Raw genomic sequence first — 22,549 nt, 5'->3', positions numbered from 1 at the left:
GGTGGATAACAATATCTACAGATGCAGAAGCAGGAACTTTATATTACTTCACAAAAGTAGTTGATGAAGTCGAAGTGGCCATCTTGCAAATGTCCTTGGTTGGTATATTAATATGAAGAGATATTGATTTCATGGATTTTCTAAGCCATGCTAGTGGGATTGGAGAGGTGTTAACTTTGGAGCCCCTACTAGTATATGGAAAAGTATTCAGACTGCTGGAACCTTTCCATTCTCTTAATGCGCACCCTGAAAGGTCTATGAACATTGAGTGTATACCACTGATACGCCTTTAGGCATTGGAACAAAGCTGGAACTGAAATGAGAGACTACTAGTGCTTCGGCCCTATGGAACTGGATAGTCACCTTGGGGAGAAAGAACAGGTCAGGTTGATCTCTACTACTTTCAACACAAATAAGATGGTGACCAGGAAAACTACATTCTTAGTGAATTCTTTTAATGGAATCATCTTAATAGATTGAAAAGGCACTTTTGTGCCCTTAAGAACCAAAATATATGTCCCCAAAGCGAAACCTATCTACTAAAGGGGGATCAGGAAGGTTCCTCATAGAAGTGCTTGATGTGAGGGTTTTGCCCTGTTTCCCCTTCTGTTTTTGAGTATTGTCTAAGGCTGCCACCTGCCTCTTCAAGTTGTTTGGACCAGGGCCTTTGTGTCATCCCACCGAGGAAAAAACAAGAACATCCTCTACTAAAACCAAGGAAGGTGTTCAACAGTTCCTCTTGTACCCTCTGTAGAAAGCTTTCGATGTCATCTCCATTTCTGTAAGTGGAGAGCTTACATGAGGAAAGGACAGCCGAATTTATGTCTGGAGCACAGTTCTTGCCTAACTACCATTGCTCAACTTCTGAGCAGATACAGTCAGGGCCAGAAATATTGGAACAAGGATAACTGTTTTGGCAGTTGGCCTCTGTACACCACCACATTGAAGTTGAGATGAAACACACCCAGATGGGAGTGAAGTCAGGACTTTCAGCTGTAATTCAAGGGGTTTTACAAAAGTGGGGCACTAAACATTCAGGAAGGACAGCCAGTGGCACACACACCCCGTCGTTGGGGGCTCAATAAGTAGGGATGTATTAAAGTCACTTACCATTAAGTGACTTTAAGTGACTTACCAAAGTCACTTACCATTCGCGAAGGGGGGGAGGCGCTCCGTCCCTGTCCCCGGAATCCTCGAGGGGGGGGAGGCGCTCCGTCCCTCCCCCCAGGAATCCTTGACGGCTGGCTCCGCTCCGCGGGGATTCCGCAGAGCTGCCGGCTGGCTCCGCCAGCAGCCGGACATCCGGCCGCTGGCTAGCAGGGACGCAAATGGCAGCTGCCGTAGCCGCTGCCATTTGCGTCCCTGTATTCAGCCATGATAGGCTACGTAAAGACTTGTGTAGCCTATCATGTCTGGGTTTAAAAAAAAACAAGACACGTACGCAAATGGTGGCGGCTATAGCTGCCACCATTTGCATTCCTTATTTTTGGCCGTTTTAGACTACATAAATATTTACGTAGACTAAGATGGCGAAACTAAGGGGGAACGCAAATAGCACAGTGGGCGCTATTTGCGTTCCCCTTTATTTTCACCGTCTTAGTCTACGTAAATATTTACGTAGACTAAGACGGCCAAAAATAAGGAACGAAAATGGCGGTGGCCGTAGCCGCCGCCATTTGCGTATGCTTTTTTTTTTAAAACCCAGACGTGATAGGCTACGCAAGTCTTTACGTAGCCTATCACATCTATGTAAAAAAACAAAAAAACAAACAAATCAGAAGCGACCAGACTGCAAATGGCGGCAGTGGCAGCCATTTGGAAGACCAGCCGCCGCCGCTGGAGCTGCCGCCGTCCTGAACATCTGCCCCAGGTAAGTCTCGTCCCGGGGGGGATCCGCGGGGGGCGGGGTGGTGGTGGCAGGCTGTTCCGCCATGGATTTCGGGGGGCCAAATGCACTGGCATTCGGCCTCACTGAGATCTGTGGCAGAATTCTCTGACATCCCTAATCATAAGTAATGGAACGAATGGCTGACAAGCAGCTGCATGGCCAGGTGTGGCCTGTTTCCTGGGTACCCCATGACCAATCAAGCAGATAAAAGGCCTGGAGATGATTCTGAGTGTTACATTTGCATTTGGTAGCTGTTCACTGGAACTCCCAATATGAGGTCCAAGGAGGTGTTCATGGAAATGAAGGCCATCATTGGGCTGAGGAAACAAAATAAACCCATCAGAGAGACAGCAAAAACAGTGGGAGTAGCCAACACAACAGTTTGGAACATCCTGAAAAAGAAGGAATTAACTGGCAAGCTCAGCAACAGCAAAAGGCCTGGAAGACCACGGAAGACAACTAAAGTGGATGACCGCAGAATTCTGCTCATGGTGCAGAGGAACCCTTTCACAACATCTAGCCAGGTCAAGAATGCTCTTGAGGAGGTAGGCATGTCATTGTCAACATCTACAGTCAAGAGATGGCTTTATGAATGTAAATACAGAGGCTTCGCAACAAGGTGCAAACCACTGGTAATGCTCAAGAACAGACAGGCCAGATTAGCCTTTGCCAGCAAACACCTAAAAAAGCCTGCCCAGTTCTGGAATAAGATTCTTTGGACTAATGAAACCAAGATTAACTTGTACCAGAATGATGGGAAGATAAAAGTATGGAGAAGGAAAGAAACAGCGCATGATCCAAAGCATACCGCATCATCTGTCAAACATGGTGGAGGTAGTGTTATGGCATGGGCATGTATGGCTGCCAATGGAACTGGGTCACTGGTGTTTACTGATGACCTGACTGCTGATAAAAGCAGCAGGATGGATTCTGAAGTGTATAGGGCTACACTTTCTGCTCAGATTCAGCCAAATGCTGCCAAACTTATAGGATGCTGCTTCATATTGCAGATGGATCATGACCCAAAACATACAGCAAAAGCTACCCAAGAGTTTCTGAAGGCAAAGAAGTGGGATGTTCTTCAATGGCCAAGTCAGTCACCTGATCTCAACCCAATAGAGCATGCTTTTCACTTCCTGAAGACAAGACTGAAGGCAGAAAGACCCACAAACAAGCAGCAGCTGAAGGCAGCTGCAGTAAAGGCCTGGCAAAGCATCTCGAGGGAGGAAACCCAGCATTTGGTCATGTCCATGGGTTCCAGACTTCAGGCAGTCATTGACTGCAAACGATTTTCATCCAGGTATTAAAGGCGATCCTTAAGTTTGAAATGATGTTGGTTTGTTCCATTACTTATGAGCCACCAACGATGGGTGTCTGTGTATGCCATTGGCTGTACTTCCTGAATGGTTAGTGCCTCACTTTTGTCAAACCCCTTGAATTACAGCTGAAAGTCCTGACTTCACTCCCATCTGGGTGTGTTTCCTTTCAACTTCAATGTGGTGGTGTACAGAGGCCAACTGCCAAAACAGTTATCCTTGTTCCAATATTTTTGGCCCTGACTGTAGACAGCTGGACCTAGTCTGGATTTGGGTGAAGTTCTTTACCACCTGTGTGCCGCAACCTGGTCTGTAGCCAAGATTTTCCAAAACTCTTTTCCAATGCAATCTAGCACGCATAATAAATGTCTAGTTTCACAAACTGTTGGTTGCAGGCCTGTTCAACTTGGAAACCAAGTGAAATGCAACCTGCTGCCTCATATGGTGGCTGTCAAGGGCTCCTTGGAGGCCTCTCTCAGTCTAATCCAGTAGCCAAGTCCGACACAGACAAAGGGATTCTTTTCAAAGCTTTATTCCTCTTTTACAACTTAACAACTCTACTGTTAGCAACTAGATATGAGCAGTAGAGTACCTATGCCCTAAGTTGGAACAGTTGGTCCCCATTTGAAGGAGAATCACTGGCAGACCCTGAACTTATGGGCTAGGGAGAGTCCGTCCCCTTTTCCCTTGGATCCTCAGGGCGCAACCGTTGTTTGCATGCCAACCGGGCACTACGCCTCCTTTCCGCGCCCTCCATTTGGCACCGCTTCCTGCGTCGGCGTCGCGCGTCCAGCAAATCTGCTTCCCGCGCTCTCTCACTCCCGGGACTGCTATCTATGCTAGGAATGCTGGTGGGAGGAATCCCTGCCAGCTGTTGGCCCTGGGAAGGATGAGCACGCTCCTCTCCCAGGAGCGGCTGCTCTTCCTCAGAATCAGAACTACTCTGGGATTCTATGGGCTTAGTGTCCACCCTGACAGTGGCCCATCAAGATGTTAATAAACCTCTTGTTTTTGTTGCCTCCCAGGGAATTACATGAAAGTCCACTACATTGCTAGTGGGCTGCATTTGACTTGGCAGCTCATAGGCATAGCTATGATGCTACAAAGTACTGAAGCCTGAATTTCCCAGGAAGTCTTCTGTGCTTTCTCTTCTGTAGTACCTTGTCTCTGTGTGCAGGAATTTGGGTGTTTCCTTGAGATTGCAGGTCTCAAAAGGATCAAACCTAGTATACTGCATTCCTCTCTCTATAAGTTTTAATGGTACTTTTCACAGTCTGGCCAGCAAATACTGCATATGGAGGAGATGAACATGTGCAGATGTACACATTTGGAAACATGTGGAAAGTTAAAAATTCCACTATGCTTTGCATCCTCTAACAACAGTTCTACCTATGCACAAGAAGAAAAATAATAGAATGGGTCTTAGTATAGGTAGTCAGAAATCATGAAAATGTACAATAATCTTTTGGGAAATGAGAAATCTAAGCATAGTAATTACAGTGGTTTGAAATTAATATAACAGCAATCCATGTCTCAATCTTGTACTGCTTGAGTTTAAGACATGTGTATACGGATCCTAACTTCCAGGAGCAAGGTTCTGCTCACTTCCCCCTTCCCAGTGCCCCCGCCCCCGCACTCCTGAGACTTGGTGGACCCTCTAGAACGGCATGGTGACATACGTGTGGGTGTGCAGCAGGAAGCAGGAAACTGGAAAAATTGGGGGACCTCCTTGTGCAAGTAGAAGTGTCCTCTGTTCACACAGGGCACCTTCAGATCTAAGCCACAGTAGCAAATGTTCCTTTAAAATGTCAATTTTATTATTTAATACAATGTTAAAAGTAGACTCAAATGCACAGAAGCACGCAGCGACGTCAATATTTAGCTGTTCAAATAAAATAGTTTGTTTTGCTCCTGACAAACCTGTTCCTTAATGAACCTTTTAAACTTCCATGTTCTTTGTGGAACATTGTCTGTCTTCCAAAACAAGTTAAATACTGCCTCCTGAGCTGCAGAATATGTGTTTACTTAAGCTTCCTGGAAAAACATTCATATCATTCCAAGGGTGACTAAATGTTTTCCATCCTCATAGTTAGCATTCCAGACAGCTTTTCTTTTCTTCGGGTTCATTACATGAAAAATACCAGCTCCAAGTTCAGTGCAAGAGAATTTCCTTCCTGGTGCCCAAATTCCTAATGTAACAACAACAAATCATCTACCTAACAAAGTGTTTTAGGGTTGCATTACTTGGCTTTACCTTTTAATTAAAACTTTACAGAATAAATAAAAGTAAGGAATTCACAAACGAGACAGAAAAAAAAATAAGAGAGGCAGAGAAAGTACCTTGAAAACTTTCCTCGGAATAGACCTGGGTATGGAAAATCTACAAATAGTTCATTCCAATTATTAAAAAACCACCACTTCATAATCTCAGTTTTTCATATGAAGGGCGATGAAGATTTACCACCTTCACAAGAGGTAGATCATTAAGGGAATTTCCAAACTGTTGGACTGTTATGGCTACATATGATATAAGAACAGGAGGAACAGAAAGGGAGGTGGGTTTGCACTATATGTTAAAAACACATATCTCTGCACAGAAAAACAGGAGGATGAGCTTGGTGGCCCCATCGACAGCATCTGCGTTAAAATAAATGGAGCAAAGAATGAAAGCAACCTGGTGGTTGGAGTCTACTACCGGCCACCCAATCAAGGAGAAGATGAGGATAAAACTTTTGAAAAGCAAATAAGCCATGATTCAAGGAATCATGATGTAGTAGTAATGGGGGGCTTCAATTTCCCTGATATTTGTTGGGAGACAAATTCTGCAAAACATGGCCCCTCCAAGAAATTCTTGACTTTTGTGGAGGATAACTTCCTCCTACAGAAAGTAGAGGAAGGAACTAGAGGATTGGCTATCCTTGACTTGATCCTAACCAACAGAGATGACTTCATGGATAAAGTAGCAGTTACAGGAACTCTGGGGGAAAGAGACCATGTTATACTTGAGTTCTTGGTTCTAAAGGAAGCAAAAGCCGAATGTAGCCAAATGTGTACCCTGGATTTTAGGAAAGCTCATTTTAATAAACTCGGAACAATGATAAGTGATGTCCCATGGCAAGCGACTCTAACGAGAAAAGGAGTCCAAGATGGGTGGGAGCTTTTAAAAAAGGAAATTCTCAAGGCACAATTACAAAAAATTCCAACAAGAAGAAAAGGTGGAAGACAACAGAAGAAGCCAGTGAAGCTTCACAAAAAGCTTAGAGATGACCGGAGAACAAAAAAGGACACATATAGGACGTGCAAGGAAGGCCAAGCTACAAAGGAAGAGTATAGGCAGGTAGCACAGAATTGCAGGGATGGTGTCAGGAAGGCTAAAGCTGAGAACGAGATGTGGTTAGCGAGGGAGGCTAAAAGCAACAAAAAAGCTTTCTTCAGCTATGTGCATAGTAAAAGACAGAGGAAAGAAATAGTGGTTCAGCTTATTAAATTAGGATGGCAAAATGATAACAGATGACAAAGAAAAGGCAGAAGTGCTCAATTCCTACTTTGGCTCAGTCTTCTCCCGAAAGAGGGCCTATGACACCCCCCCACGCCCCCTGGCAAAGGCAAAGTACAGGCTGAAAGGGCAGGATTGCAGCTTGAGATCGATAGACATCTGGTCAAGGAAAACCTAATTACTTTGAATGAGTTCAAATCTCCAGGGCCAGATGAACTGCACCCTAGAGTAATAAAGGAACTGGCAGAAGAACTCTCAGAACCACTGTCTATTCTCTTTGAGAAATCATGGAGGATGGGTGAAATGCCAGATGACTGGGGGAGGGCTAATGTTGTCCCTATCTTCAGAAAGGAGGAACCTGGGAACTATAGACCAGTCAGTCTGACATCAATCACTGGGAAAATTCTGGAGCAGATGATAAAGCAATCCATCTGTAAGCACCTTGAAAACAATGCAGTGATTACTCGAAGCCAATGTGGATTTGTCAAGAACAAATCCTGCCAGACAAATCTGATCTCATTTTTTGATCAAGTAACCTCCCTTGTGGACTGTGGGAATGCTGTGTACATAACATACCTTGACTTCAGCAAAGCTTTCGACAAAGTGCCCCATGATATCCTGATGAACAAACTAGCTCAAAGTGGGCTAGATGAAACAACGATCAGGTGGATCCACAGTTGGCTAGGGAATCGGACTCTAAGAGTGCTCATCAATGGGATCTTCTCAAACTGGGGAGAGGTAACGAGCGGGGTACCCCAGGGCTCAGTCCTGGGCCCAGTGCTCTTCAACGTTTGTATTAATGACTTGGAGGAGGAGGTGCAGGGAATGCTGATCAAATTTGCAGATGACACAAAATTGGGTGGGAGAGCTAATACTTCAGAAGACAGAAACAAAATTCAATGTGATCTTGATAGGCTGGAGCGCTGGGAAGAAAACAACAGAATGACATGTAATAGGGATAAATGCCAAGTTCTGCACCTCGGAAAAAGAAACCAAAAGCATAGTTACAAGATGGGGGATACGTGGCTCAACAACACTACAAGCGACAAGGATCTTGGAATTGTTGTCAATCACAAGCTGAATATGAGCCAACAATGTGATGTGGCTGCAAAAAAAGGTAAATGCTATTTGGGGCCACATTCATAGAAGCATCGCTTCCAAATCCTGGGAAATACTAGTTCCCCTCTACTCAGCACTGGTTAGGCCTCATCTGGAGTACTGTGTCCAGTTCTGGGCACCGCACTTTAGGAAAGATGCAGACAAACTGGAGAGGGTTCAGAGGAGGGCAACAAAGATGATCAGGGGACTGGAAACAAAGCCCTATGAAGAGAGACTGAAAGAACTGGGCATGTTTAGCCTTGAGAAGAGAAGGCTGAGGGGAAATATGATAGTGCTCTTCAAGTCCTTGAAAGATTGTCACAGAGAGGAAGGCCAGGATCTCTTCTCCATCATCCCAGAGTGCAGGACATGGAATAATGGGCTGAAGTTACAGGAAGCCAGATTCCAGCTGAACATCAGGAAAAACTTCCCGACTGTTAGAGCAATACGACAATGGAAGCAATTACCTAGGGAGGTGGTGGGCTCTCCCACACCGGAGGCATTCAAGATGAGGGGGGGCAGCCATCTGTCGGGGATGCTCTGACTTGGATTCCTGCATTGAGCAGGGGGTTGGACTCGATGGGCTTGTAGGCCCCTCCCAACCCTACTATTCTGTGATTCTAAGTATTGTCTGCCCTTTTCCAGCAAAAGCCTCTGAAATCACATGACTGATCTGCATTTGAAGGGTGTAATTTTAGAGTTCGTGGCAAAGTGCCATAAATGCAGAAATTTTCATAAAAGATGCTCTTTTACTATGTAATTCAATTCTAAAACTTTAAATTTTCCCTACGCATTTGGCCAAGGAAGGCCTGCCCATCTGTGAAATCAAAGTAACCTATCCTATCTAGATAGGTGGCCGCCTCTGAACTCAGAGGCGACCGCCTATCCAAAGCAAGGCAGAAGAAGCACGGGGGGGGTGGGGCGGGGAATTGTTCCCTCCGCACCTCTCCTGCCCTGCTTTCCTGCTAGACAGACGTTTTCATCTGTCTAGCTGCGGGGGGCCGAGCGGGAGAGGAGGCTGCTGTACGACACTGTCATACTGGCAGATCTGCTCTCCCCGCCCCGGAACGCCCCCAGCCCCACCCTTTTCAGTGGAGCTGAAAAGCCCCACCCCTTTTCAGCTCCTCCACACTCCTCTTCTGAGCGCGGAGGACGGGGCTTCTCTGCGCTGCCTCCGAGGCAGCACGGATGTGGGGGGAGGTTAGTTTTCCAGGAACTGACCTCAGAGCACAGGCTCCGAGGTTGGTTCCTGGAAAACAGCATATCCTATGGCCATCTAGCCACTGTCTAGAGGCCAAAGGATTGCTCCCTCTGGGTGCAATCCCATGCGTGTTTTAAAAAAAGTCCTACAACTCCCAGCATGCTCCAGTCAATTGGAGTTGTAGGACTTTTTTCTGTCTAAACATGCACAGGATTGCACTCTAAGTCATGGACACCGAGAGATAAATCAAGCAGAGGCGTCTAAGAGTGTGAAACGCTCTTGGCCTCTTACCAGAGTAACATACATTGGGCCCCTTAGAATTTTGAACACCTTGAGTGAAATGAAGTTTAAAACCCAGGCATGACACTGCAGAGTGTCTTGAAAAACTTGAAAAAGAACGTCTTGAAAAAGTAAAAACAAAAACAGGGGAAACACTGTGATCACCCAGTTGTGTTCAAAGTGTCTTTTCCAGGTAGTCTTCTTGTTTCTCCTTTATCTTCCTGCGTGCCTGCTCCTTTCCTAGTCTGCTAGCTTTCCTATTAACTATCCTGCCTTTCTCCTTCCTCCACCACCTCTGCCCCCTGGGATAAATTCTGCAGTCTCTTGCTTGCAACTGACTCTCTCTGTATTGACCTTCCTGTGGATCTGTTGCAGCACTCCAACCCACTTCAGTCCCAATGCTGAAAGAACTCACACTGTATGCTCAGATGATTATGGCTTAGTGCTGACCACTGATTTTTCTTACCCATAGTTCTGTGCCTAACAGAGATCTTATTTTATGTGCTTTCCCCCTCTTTGATCCAGTAAATTACCAAAATCAAAGGCTACTGATTTTTTGCCCCTATTCAATGATGAATAAAGTATCACTCAGCTGAAATGAGAAGCAAATTTCATGAGTATTTTCACCCTCCCCCACCTTGAAATGCAGTTCTTGTGGTGTTTTTTTGTACTCCTGTGAGAAAGGGTGCAAAACTGCTAGCACAGCATAGCAAGAAGGGAGCATGAGGCCAGTTACACGGGCAACAGGAATGTGTTCCCCCTCCCTCCCATTTAGAGTTAGGGCAATGGGAGGGCTTTGTTTGCCCTTATGTGTTGTCAGTCAAACCTGATTGGCTACTATTCAGAAGGGGCCGGATATCACAGAGAAGAACAAATGTGTCCCCATTGCCAAGGCAAATGGGCCATTGGTCCATCATCCAAAACTATTTGGGCTTAGAAAATTATTTGGAGAAGAATAGGGATGAGGATGGGTAACTGAACTGAGGACAGAGGTCTTGCAGCCAACGCTGGTGAGCAATGAAGCTACCAGCACAGAGAGAATTGGTCCAGTTGTGTCTTCCACCAATTAAGAATGAGGACAATGGGAAGGCTTCATTTGCCCTCAAATAAGGTAGTCAAATCTGACTGGCAACGTGATGTTGTGATGTCATCATATTCACTATATGATCCATGCACAGCTTGGATCATGCCGTAAAGAAACCTTCTAAGTAAAAATAAAATAAAAATGGTTCTGAAGCACCAGCATATTGGAAGAAAATCGGTTGCGGTGCAAAAAAGTGTGAAAGAATGCTCAAACTACTTAAAGATTTTTCACAAGACTGTCTTTTGCAGTGATAATCATGCCTTACAAAAACTCAGCATAGCAACAATACAAACTGCAATACCAAATTCTCAGTACTGCTGAGAAGGTTGAGGGAACATCACAAGCATTTCCTTTGTTATATAAGGCAAGTTATTTTTTGTTTCAAGAAACAGCAAAACCACAATTTCTGTAAATAATGCTAATAATATTTTTCATGCAAAAAACCCAAACAAAAACATTTGATTTTTCCATGTCTGACCTTCACACATTGGGCAGCACTCCCCAGGCACTTTTACAGGATTCAAGCAGCTCTGTCCACAGGCTGTAGCAACACAATGAGATTCCCCATTGATACACTGGCAAAATGTGCAGTCATCTTCCCTCCAGCGATCACCATGTGCTTGAATCTGGCCATTAGCATAGCAGCCAGCGGGGTTACTAACTGGAGAAATGGAATCTAAAACAAACAAACAAACAAACAAACACTAAGAAAAACTGGAATGGTTTAATTCATCTGAAGTACTTAATATATTGATGTTATGTTGATAATACAGTGCTTTGAAAAATCCGACAGTCACCTGCTTTGCACATAATGCTAACCCATGGTATGGGTTGTTGAATTCTGGGATGTCATGATATGTAAACTTGGCCATGCTAATTATAGTTTGTTAACCATGTTTTGGTAACTATGAACAACCCAGAAAGAGAGCCCAACATGGTTTGTTGTTGGGTTGTGAACTCTGAGTTGTTTAAACTGTGAGCCGTCATTACATGTGAATTTGCAACCGTGGGTTGTTCATGGGTTGTTTTGCCAGGCGACAGAGGGGGTAGGTAAGAGCAGTAAAAACAACAACAAAGCACTCTTGCTTTGCCCTTTGCTTGAGCTAACACTAATGGTGAAATCTGCCTGGCAGCACAAGCCAGGCAGATCTGCTCCCCACTCTCACCAGCAGCTCAGTGCTGGGGGAGCGAGGCACCTCATTGCCAAACTGCATGGACCAAGCTCTTTTCACCCCACCCTGCAGAGGTCAGAAATTTAGACTTATGAAAAGTAATCCCCAAAACACATTTCTCTCTTCTGCAAAGTGCTCACACCAACTACCCAATCTCCAGAGGTTAAGATTCTCTGAAAGAAGAATTTCCAGTGCTTTGGCTAGAGATGGGGGAAGGGAGTTTTTCTTCAGTAAGCTACGAGTAGTGCTGGGTCACTACTACGAGTCAATGAATCTTCCATGCCCGTGCGTAATACAGACCAATGGTAAGCAGGCACCTGACACATTTAAGTCCTGCCAGTACAACAGCGCCACAAAGGTATTCGGGGTATGGGAAGGGAGCAGGTGAAGAAGGTGGGGGAATAACAACCTACGGATCGAGAGAACAAACTGCAGTTTCATCGAACATCTGCCAGACAAACCCTGGGTAGGCCAACAAACCACGCGTTTGGTGATGTATGAATGCGGTCAGTAACAGGGCAAGATTAAAAGTAAAATATTATAAGACCACATTGATAGTCATATAATAGCAAGGTTGCAGTTTTAAAAGTGTCAGAAAATGAAAATTAACTTTTTGAAATGTTATCAACAATTAATTATATTTATATAGTACACTATCTGTTGTATTCTAATTTTAATGGGAAATTGGCGGAAATACTATCCTTGAAGGGGATATATGAGCAACAGAGATTCTATGAAATAGAATAAGATTTCCATTATTAATTAAACTTGTGTGTTGTCAAAGACATGAATGACATCATGATAGGCTGGCACAATTTCAAGTTTCTTTTGCAAGTATTTTGAGCTATTACTACAATACACCATATTTAAGTTTTAAGACTAAAATCCATATACTTTTAAACTAAATGCAAATGGCAACTGAGAAAGAAACTGACCTTCACATACTGGACAGCACTCTCCTTCTGGCACATAATATCTGTCACAATGTAGCTCACCACACTGTGCTGAGAAACAAATAGACACACCACCTTGGCATCGACAAAACCGGCAAGCGTCCATTCGAAATATATCTCCATCATAATATTCCACACTATTAAATATACAGGCTGGCTTTGCTTCTGAAAGTAGCAAACAGGAAAAAAGTACTTTTAATGGGGCTGTTTGGCTATAAAAAGCTTAAAAAACCAGTTCCTGAAATTCTCATGAGTTTATCTACTCCTAATTTCATAGGCTTCATTCAAAAATGTTATAATCTGGATTTTTGCTTACAGTTTCTGTAATGTTATTACAGTGTAATTACTATAAACCAGGTTGTCTAATCTAATTCTAGTGTATCTAATTATGGCTTTTGCCTTGGAGGAGAGTACTTCCACAAGTTGAGGCACCTGATTTTTGCAGATCCCTGCCCACCACACCTACTGGAGCCATACATGTCATATTCTATTCTGTTCAGGAGGATCCCTCTAACCCACAGAAAACAGATTTTGCAGATGTGGGGCTTAAGTTGCTATGGGGGATCAGCGAAAATTTGGTACCCCAACTTGTGCAAGTGGAAGCACTTTTCAACAAGGCACAGCTACCACTGGATACAACCCACTATTTATAAATATCCAAATCCAAGCTGTAAGTCGGAGAGTACAGGAAAAATATGCCAAGGATAAAAACTGAACAAAATGTGGAAGTGATAACCTGTTTCTTTTTCATGAAGGGTGAGAAATTTTTACCAGCAGCCATCCGGGTTTTCAAAGCCAAAATTGTCTCTCAGATCCTGTTTGGGGGCACTAATCTGGTTTCCTTATTCCAAGAGTTCTCTTGAAGGAATTCAATCCTACTTCCTTAGGTTAATATTTGGTGTTCTCAGGCACGTTGCTGGGGATGCCCTTAATCTGGAGGCTGGGCTGAATTCCTTAAAATGCTTGGATGGATCTATTTGATGTACTGTTAGCTCTGCTTTTGACTTGTGCTTACTCCCAATTCTCTGGCTTCCAAGGTATTGTCAGATTTGAATATCCTTGGATGAAAGCTGTGCAAAAGGTCACCACAATAGGTCTCTTATGCCAAATTATCTTATATCTCTTATTTGTTATCTATGTACTTAGAAAGTGCCAAATTGACTGTTAAACAGAGATTACCAGACATAGACCTTCAGGAGCTCCAAGGAGTGCGTGGGGACCATGTTCCCCTCAGTTATGGGTCTATCAGGTCTCCATTGTAAAGATGGAATGCCCTACACAAGATGGGTAACTATCCCTAAATATAGGAAGGCATTCTCCTTAGCAAGGTTTAATGTTCTCCCCTCCCAACTATTAGAGGGCAGACATAACAAAAGCTCAATGAGTAACAGATGCTGCTCCTGTAACAATGTCGAAGTGGAGTCCATCTTGTATGTTTTATTCCACTGTAGTTATTACCAAGAGGCCAGGAAAAGACTTAATATATTCTATTACACTGTTCTTCCTGGGTCGCTCTCTTGAGTTATGATTAGTTTACTCCAGGGCACCAATAAGTCAATTACTGAGCAAGTGGCTAAATTTCTGAATCTGGCTGTTTTCACTAGGTCATTCATGACAGTTTGATAATTTCTTTTAAATTTATTGATTGGTATTCTCACAGATTCTGTATCCTTCCATTTCTACTAACATGTATTTTTATTAAAATGTTGGTATTTAACATGATGTATTAATGGTCTGTTGACTGTAAATAAAGTGACTAATATCCAAATTCTGCTGTGCATGAGTCCTGTTAATGTAACTTCAACTATTTTAAAATTGTACCAAGAAGGGCAAACCTAATTTTTATTTGTTAGAGCAAATAATTCCTGCTGGATCATAACCATATTCCTTGTCTTTCTTTCAAAACATTTAGATAAAACAGACCACTTTCAGCACTGGGCAGAGTATGTGGCAATTTGCCTATTAATCCACTTTCAGCACTGGGCAGGGTATGTGGCAATATGCCTATTAATCCAAGAGTCTACTATGAAAGCAAATGAAGGATCTTTTTTTCTGACTGGCAGCTGCATACTTCAGGGGGTTCTCTGCACTTCTAGAGCTATAAAAAGAATGACAGTGACTGAAGAACAGGAGGAAGACTGGTGTATCAACCCCACCATTATATAAAGGAAACAGCCATTTATCTTGAACATAACTCCGACTTTCAGCACATCTGGCTCTCCATTTCAAAAAGCAGGGAAAACACTCAGGCTGTGTAAGTAAACAGCTCTGTATACAGCCTAAATCAAAATGCTCATGACTGTGCTTGTCCCACAGAAATAGAGCCATAGAATCAGAGAGAACAATTTAAGAGCCATTCTTGCCCTCTCTCTGAGCCAAATGGGTTATGCTTGAACTTATTATACCCTTTTGTACTACAAGTACTTACTTATGCCAGAATAAGGGTTCTGTAGAAACCAAACATCTCTAACTCTTGGTTGGCTCAATTATCCCCAATTTTACATCTCTATATTTTTGTGAACCATCCTGGAAATATTTATATTTAAGGTGGCATGTCAAACTATTAAAGAATAAATCAATCCATATGTACCCTGTGTGGCTCAATAACTTCTGTAAACTGCCCAGAGAGCTTCAGCTATGGGGTGGTATAGAAATGTAATAAATAATAATAAAGCCGTTACTTTACAAGTTCATTCACTGATTGCTTAAGAACTATTCATTATTGTTTATTCTTACTGGAAGCTAGTGTTAACATCTAGTTGTTAAGAGCCAAACTACACGTGACGTCAAACACATCCTTTTAAAGCTGCAAATAGCAACTTGGGCTGGGGACAATCAGGATCACCATAGCAGGTAGAGAGAGTTTAAACTTACCCACCTCAACGGTCCTTAGAAAAATTGCCACCCTAAAGCTATTTGCATTGGGAGGGAAGCGAATAGGAATGTCCCTCTTGATGCCAACAGAAGCCTCAGTGGGGCACTTTTTGTCAGCGATACGGCAGAGGGAAAGGATTAAGCTCCTCCTCTCCAACTGCTGTGTTCCCAAACCTGATCAGGGTTCCCAGCAGTTGGCATTTGCAGATTAAAAAGGAGGTCTGCAACGTGAAACCAAATTTTAAAATCATGTGTAGTTTGGCCCTAAGAGGGTGACTCAAAAGTGATTTCAGAAGTTTGCAGTTCAAAGTGGCTTTCATCAAGCCATGCTGTGTCTTGGTCCCAGCTTCTCCCTTTGTAATACAGGAAAAATAATACTGACCTACCTTATAGAGTTGTTGTAAGAACTATTAAGATAATGTATATTCAGTACTTTGAAGACTCTAAAGTGCTATATGAACATATGACGCTACCTTATATTCAGTCAGACTATTAGTCCTCTGACTCAGCAATCTTTACATTGATTAACATGGTTCTACAGAGTTTCAGACTGGGGTCTTTCTCAAATCTGCCTAGAGATGCTGGGGACTGAACCTGGGATCTTCTGCATACAAAACATGTATTCTAACACTGCCTAAATGGTAAGTATGATTATATGAAAAAATCAGCCCCGACGTATTGTGTTAGCAGAAAGTTAGGTTGATAACCAGTTAGAAGTCATGGGGATTTTGATGCAATGAATCACTATCCTTCCACCAGCCTGCCTCACACGATCTCAATTCAGAATGCTAAATAATGTATCATCTTAGCTATCCCACAAGAGCAAATTACTAGGGTGGAGATGTACTTGAAAACTTTCCTATGACTAATTTTCCCTGGCCCTATTTTCCATAGCTCACATGTCCCTGTATTTCAGTAAGTTATCAAAGGATTGAAAATCAGCATCGTTATCCATAATGAGAATGTGTGCATGTATGCACATGCATGCGCACACATACACTATTCTGCCTCTTGGGTCAGACTTTGGTCATGTTCAGATGATAATTCCCCACCCCACCACTTCTCCATTTTCTTTGCATACTGAGGCTGGAAGCAGATCAGAGGCCGCAAGCCTATATACACTTATTTAGAAGCAAGTCCCATTCACCTGAGTAAGACTTCTAACTTACTAACTTCTGAGCATGCAAAAGATTGCACTGTCAGGCTTGGATACATACACCCCCTTCACCATCTGTACAGTGAAAAACCTGAAATTCACAATTCCACATTTTTTTGAAGAGGAATGGGGAGAGGGCACCAGAACACAGCAGCAGGGAGAAGGGCAGAGAATACCTCTAACAATTCACATACCATAGTTTTTTCTAAAATGGTACATGCAAGACTTCACTATGCTCCAAGTGTCCAACTTTATACAATATTTATAATATAACCAAGGTATAGGTCTACATTCCTGCCTTCAAAATAAGTGTATGTCTAACCAGTGTCATGATCCACAAACTCTGTAGTTAATAGATATTTGTATATAAGACAGATCAGAGCAATCACAACATCTCTTGGTCAGGCTGTTTCATACATATGTTGTTGCCACTGGACCATACATGATCTTGGCTCCCAGGTACGCCTGCAGTTTGTTAGGGCTCAGCTATTTATATTGACACTGAAAAGAGTCAATGAGCAGAGACAGAATATGCCTGGAATTTGATGGTGCACTACTGGATGAATTAACAGAAACCGTATTACATCTGTAAAGTTACTGGAACATAGAAAATGTTTTTAAAAGGCAATTAAGGTTTGTTAAGAGCAAGAACACCTTACTCTAACAGAGTCAGAATTCAGAAGACTTCAGAAAAGCAACAAAATAGCTGACATTTCTTTGGAGACAATTTCTAAAGGTTTTCTGACTCCTATAAACCCAGGCTGACATTTTTGTATTTAATTCAGCAGATTATCAGCAGGAAGTCCTTTTTACTTCACTAAGTTCTATAGCGTACTCATGGGATATTTGTTGCTTAATTGTCATGTCATGTATTGCCTGTTTCAATTCTGCTGTTGTGGCTAGGATTGTTAGTAGATGCTAAATTCTATAGAAATAATGTGCTTTATTTTACAGACTTAATTTTATTTTATCTGATGCTACACTATCAGCCTGAATAGACATCATATTTCTGCAACTAACATTAAACAACTTTTCTCCTTTGGTCTTTTAAAAATGGGCATTCTCCCCCCGCCCCCGTTTATTATTTTTTATTTAAATCTCTTACATCTATGGATTTCTAGAGCTAGACAACCACTGTTACGCTAAAAACTATGGCTTACCAGGAAGTAAGGACCAATGAAAACTGTAAGACATGCTTCTGAGTAGATATGTATAGGATTGCACTGTTAATGACTTTGGATATAGCAACTAAGAGGATATTGTGTTTCTTTATGTTGATTTATTTATTTATTTATTTATTTCTATACCGCCCAATAGCCGAAGCTCTCTGAAATTTCAGAAATGTTGATTTTTAAATGTATAATTTTATATTAACATGCATTAATGAGCAGTGCAGAACAAACAGAAATTTCAGAAAAAGGAGAAAAATAAAAAAAATCCTTAAATGTATTTATTCATACATTTTATATATAAATTTTATATATAAATAGATTTATATACCGTTTACCATATTAAAAAAAATATGTCTAAGCGGTACACAAGAAAATTAAATATATTAAATTACATTATGATATACATTAAAATACATAATAATTCTTAAATATTTATATAAAAGATTAATAAAAACATTAAAACCAATGCAACACCATAATGAAACTGTCTTTAATTGGAGCCTAAAACATGTTACGGCTGGCACCTCCCAAATACCAGGGGGAGGTCATTCTATAAGGTGGGTGCCACCATGGAGAAGGCCTGCTTCCAGTTTGCTGCAACAGCAATCTGCAGGTCATCTTACAACCACCAAAGCCTGCTCCAATGATCTTAATGATCACACAGGTCTTCACTTGGGAAGGTGATCTGCCAGATAACCTGGTCCAAATCTGTTTAGGGCTTTATGTGCCAACAGTAAGATCTTGTAATTGGCTTGGTAGCTAACAGGTAGTCAGTGCAGTTGCTTTAACACTGGTGTAATATTTGCATGACCTAGCGCTCCACTCTGCATGCTGGGTGCCACTTTCTGTACAGCTGCAGCTTCTGGACCAAGCACAACGGTAGCCCTACATAAAGCTCATTACAGTAATCTAGACGTGAAGTTACCAATGCTTGGACTACAGTAGCCAGGCTATTGCTATCCAGGAAAGGCAGTAGCTGACATACCAACCATAGTTGATAATAGGTGATTCTCACCACAGAAGCCACTTGGGTCCCATTGGTGAATCCAGGAGCACCTCCAAACTACGTACCTGTTCTTTCTGAAGGAGTGCCACCCTGTCTAACCCTTGTCAGGATTCAGTCTCAGTTTTTTGGCCCCCATCCAACCCATCACTGCATCCAAGCACTGGTTCAGAATATGCACGGCCTGTCCTGATTCAGATATTACAGAAAAATAGAGCTGGGTGCCATCAGCACGGAGATCGTTACCTTGTCGTGGTGCTGGAGCTTGAGCACCTCAATGACATCATGAGCTAAACCGTGAAGGGACACCCAAGACAGGAAGGTCATGGCAGAGAGGTCAGACTAAATACGATCCCTGGGGAAGGAAACGGCAACACACCCCAGTATTCTTGCCATGAAAACTAAATGGATCAGTACATCCAGACATATGTCAGTATCCCATTGGAAGATGGGACTCCCAGGTCGGAAGATGGTCAAAATGCTACTGGGGAGGAACAGAGGATAAGTTCAACTAGCCCCAGATGTGATGACGCAGCTAGCTCAAAGCCGAAAGGACAACTAGCAGCCGACGGTGCTGGTGGTGAATGACGAATTCGATGTTCTAAAGATCAACACACCATAGGAACCTGGAATGTAAGGTCTATGAGCCAGGGCAAATTGGATGTGGTTATTGGGGAGATGTCAAGATTAAACATAGACATTTTGGGTGTCAGTGAACTGAAATGGACTGGAATGGGCCACTTCACATCAGATGACCACCAGATCTACTACTGTGGACAAGAGGACCACAGAAGAAATGGAGTAGCCTTCATAATTAATAATAAAGTGGCTAAAGCAGTGCTTGGATACCATCCAAAAAATGACAGAATGATCTCAATTCGAATTCAGGGTAAGCCATTTAACATTACAGTGATCCAAATATACGCCCCAACCACAGACGCTGAAGAAGCAGAAGTAGATCAGTTCTATGAGGATCTGCAGCACCTACTGGATACTACGCCAAAAAAAGATGTTATTTTCATTACAAGAAACTGGAATGCTAAAGTGGGTAGTCAAATGACACCTGGAATTACAGGCAAGCATGGTCTGGGAGAACAAAATGAAGCAGGACATAGGCTGATAGAATTTTGCCAAGACATCTCGCTATGCATAACAAACACTCTCTTCCAACAACCTAAGAGATGACTTTATACATGGACTTCACCAGACGGTCGACACCGAAATCAGATTGACTACATCCTTTGTAGCCAAAGGTGGCAGACATCTATGCAGTCGGTAAAAACAAGACCTGGAGCTGATTGTAGTTCAGATCATGAACTTCTTATTGCACAAATTAGAATCAGACTAAAGAGAATAGGGAAGACCCACAGATCAGTCAGATATGAGCTCACTAATATTCCTAATGAATATGCAGTGGAGGTGAAGAATAGATTTAAGGGACTAGATTTATTAGATAGGGTCCCGGAAGAACTATGGACAGAAGTTTGCAACACTGTTCAGGAGGCGGCAACAAAAAACGTCCCAAGAAAAAGAAAACCAAGAAGGCAAGATGGCTGTCTGCTGAGACACTGGAAGCAGCCCAAGAAAGAAGGAAAGCAAAAGGCAACAGTGATGGGGGAGATATGCCCATTAAATGCAAAATTCCAGAGGTTAGGCAGAAGAGATAAGGAATTATTTTTAAACAAGCAATGCGCGGAAGTGGAAGAAGATAACAGAATAGGAAGGACAAGAGACCTCTTCCAGAAAATTAGAAACATCCAAGGTAAATTCCAGGCAAAAATGGGTATGATCAAAAACAAAGATGGCAAGGACCTAACAGAAGCAGAATAGATCAAGAAAAGGTGGCAAGAATATACAGAAGATCTGTATAGGAGGGATAATAGTATCGGGGATAGATCTGACGATGTGGTCAGTGAGCTAGAACCAGACATCTTGAAGAGTGAGGTTGAATGGGCCTTAAGAAGCGTTGCAAATAAAAAGACAGCAGGAAAGGACGGTATCCGTCATCTTGCAAGATGATGCTGTCAAGGTGATGCATGCCATATGCCAGCAAATTTGGAAAACACAAGAATGGCCATCAGATTGGAAAAAATCAACCTATATCCCCATACCAAAAAAGGGAAGCACCAAAGAATGTTCAAACTATCGAACAGTGGCACTTATTTCACATGCCAGTAAGGTAATGCTCAAGATCTTGCAAGGTCGACTCCAGCAATTCATGGAACGAGAATTGCCAGATGTACAAGCTGGGTTTAGAAAAGGCAGAGGAACTAGAGACCAAATTGCCAATATTGCTGGCCTTTTCCTATCACTCCCCAGCTTCCACCCTCCCCCTCCCTGAAGCCTCCGCTAGACAGGTGAAATTGCCTGTCTAGCTAAAATGCAGCCCAGGAGGCGCCTCTCTGTGTAGGATACTCGTAAGCCTCTGAATTTGGGGGCTTACGAGTACCCAGGGTGAAACCCATAGGATTGCGCCCTTAGTTGACTACTTTTAACTAATGGCCCACTTTCTTCCTAGTTTCATGGGCTGCGATCCAGAGTGCTATCTGGCTACCTCTGATCACTCAGTGGGTCTTTTAAGGTATGCTACAAGATGTGGGCCATGGGAAAAGCCCTGAAATGAATATGCATTCCATGTGCCTGGTCACATTTAAATGTACTTATTACAGTCACTGGCTCATTCACTTATAACATTAGCACAGCAGCAGCACACCTGCTTGGGCCATGCACACGTGATTGGTGTTCATGGCATGTGTGAATGGGTAAGGGTTTGTACACATTGCCTGGAGACTATATAAGTCGAGTCAAAATCTCCCCTCCCAAAGAAGCCTTCCTGAGTTTTTTTTTTTAAAGCAAACCTGCTGTACACATAGAGAGGATGATCTGGAATATGGCCATGATTTACCAGTAAAAGTCAACATATAACAAAATAGGTTAAGAAATGTACAGAATTAAGAAAAATATAATACTTTTTGACCTTCCTGAAGAATCCTTTGAAAAATCACGTTTTCACTGTTTAAATGTTGTTGTTATTCTTCTACAAAAATGTTCCACTTTCCACATTACGTGCAAAGAACAGGTGAAAGTATACTTTGTAAACAAAATAATATAATAATAATTCAATCCAATGTTAACTGTAACTACCTCATTTACTCGCTTAATTAGTAGTTTAACCATTTAATCTGAAGCACAAATTACTTCAGGGGTCCCCAACCTTTTTGCACTCATGGGCATATGTGAGAATTTAATAAACTGCTGTGGTCACCACCACAAATGGATCCCACATAGGATGTGACTAGTCCCATAATGGCTGCCCTAGGGGCCTGTCAAAAGTGAGTTAAAGAGGTTTAGGGGAGAGAAATAGCAAGAATAGAGGCTGGGAGGGGGGAAAGAAACAGCAAGGTAAGAAGGTGGGGAGAGAAACAGTGAAGCTAGAGGCTGGGTGGGAGGGAGAAATAGCAAGGCAAAGAGGTAGAGGCAAGAGAAAGACCAAGGCTATAGGCCAGAAAGGGGAAGAAACTGCCCTAAGATTTTCTAAGGTTTTTGCTTTTTTTTTTTTTGAAGGGGGCTGGGAGTGGAGAGCTTCATGGGTGCCACTGGAGGGCCTCATGGGTTCCATAGTGCCTGCAGGAGCCATGTTGGGGACCCCTGGAATACTTTATTATTATTTAATATATTTCTCAGTCTTCCTAAGGTGGCTTACAATATAAAACAATAAAATTCAATATAAAAACACCTTAAATGTAAAGAATTTTAAAATAAGCCAGTTAAAATAAAATTAAGTATAATACAATTACATAAAATACAGTTCAAATATGTAGCAGCAAGACGTACAATAAAAGCTTTTCAGTTAAAAG

General features: G+C 42.5%; 1 protein-coding gene across 4 annotated transcripts in view; it reads right to left on the bottom strand.

Annotated features, from left to right (window-relative positions):
* CRIM1 (cysteine rich transmembrane BMP regulator 1) overlaps window positions 1-22,549 on the bottom strand; it is a 241,057-nt gene that overhangs the window by 57,855 nt on the left and 160,653 nt on the right. For 3 of the 4 annotated variants that reach the window (XM_084828321.1, XM_084828318.1, XM_084828317.1), the window contains 2 exons: window positions 12,470-12,652; window positions 10,841-11,038 (listed from right to left, as the gene is read on the bottom strand). In XM_084828321.1, coding sequence (XP_084684447.1) covers window positions 10,841-11,038; window positions 12,470-12,652 — 381 coding nt within the window. The remainder of the gene's footprint in view (window positions 1-10,840; window positions 11,039-12,469; window positions 12,653-22,549) is intronic. The other variant, XM_084828320.1, reaches the window with a different exon arrangement.

Source organism: Heloderma suspectum, chromosome 1, assembly GCF_057233095.1.
Source record: "Heloderma suspectum isolate Gila_16-S chromosome 1, 16-S_ref, whole genome shotgun sequence".
Classification (NCBI taxonomy): Eukaryota; Metazoa; Chordata; class Lepidosauria; order Squamata; family Helodermatidae; genus Heloderma; species Heloderma suspectum.
Note: the sequence above shows the minus strand (reverse complement) of the source record. Positions and strands in the feature narration are given on the sequence as shown.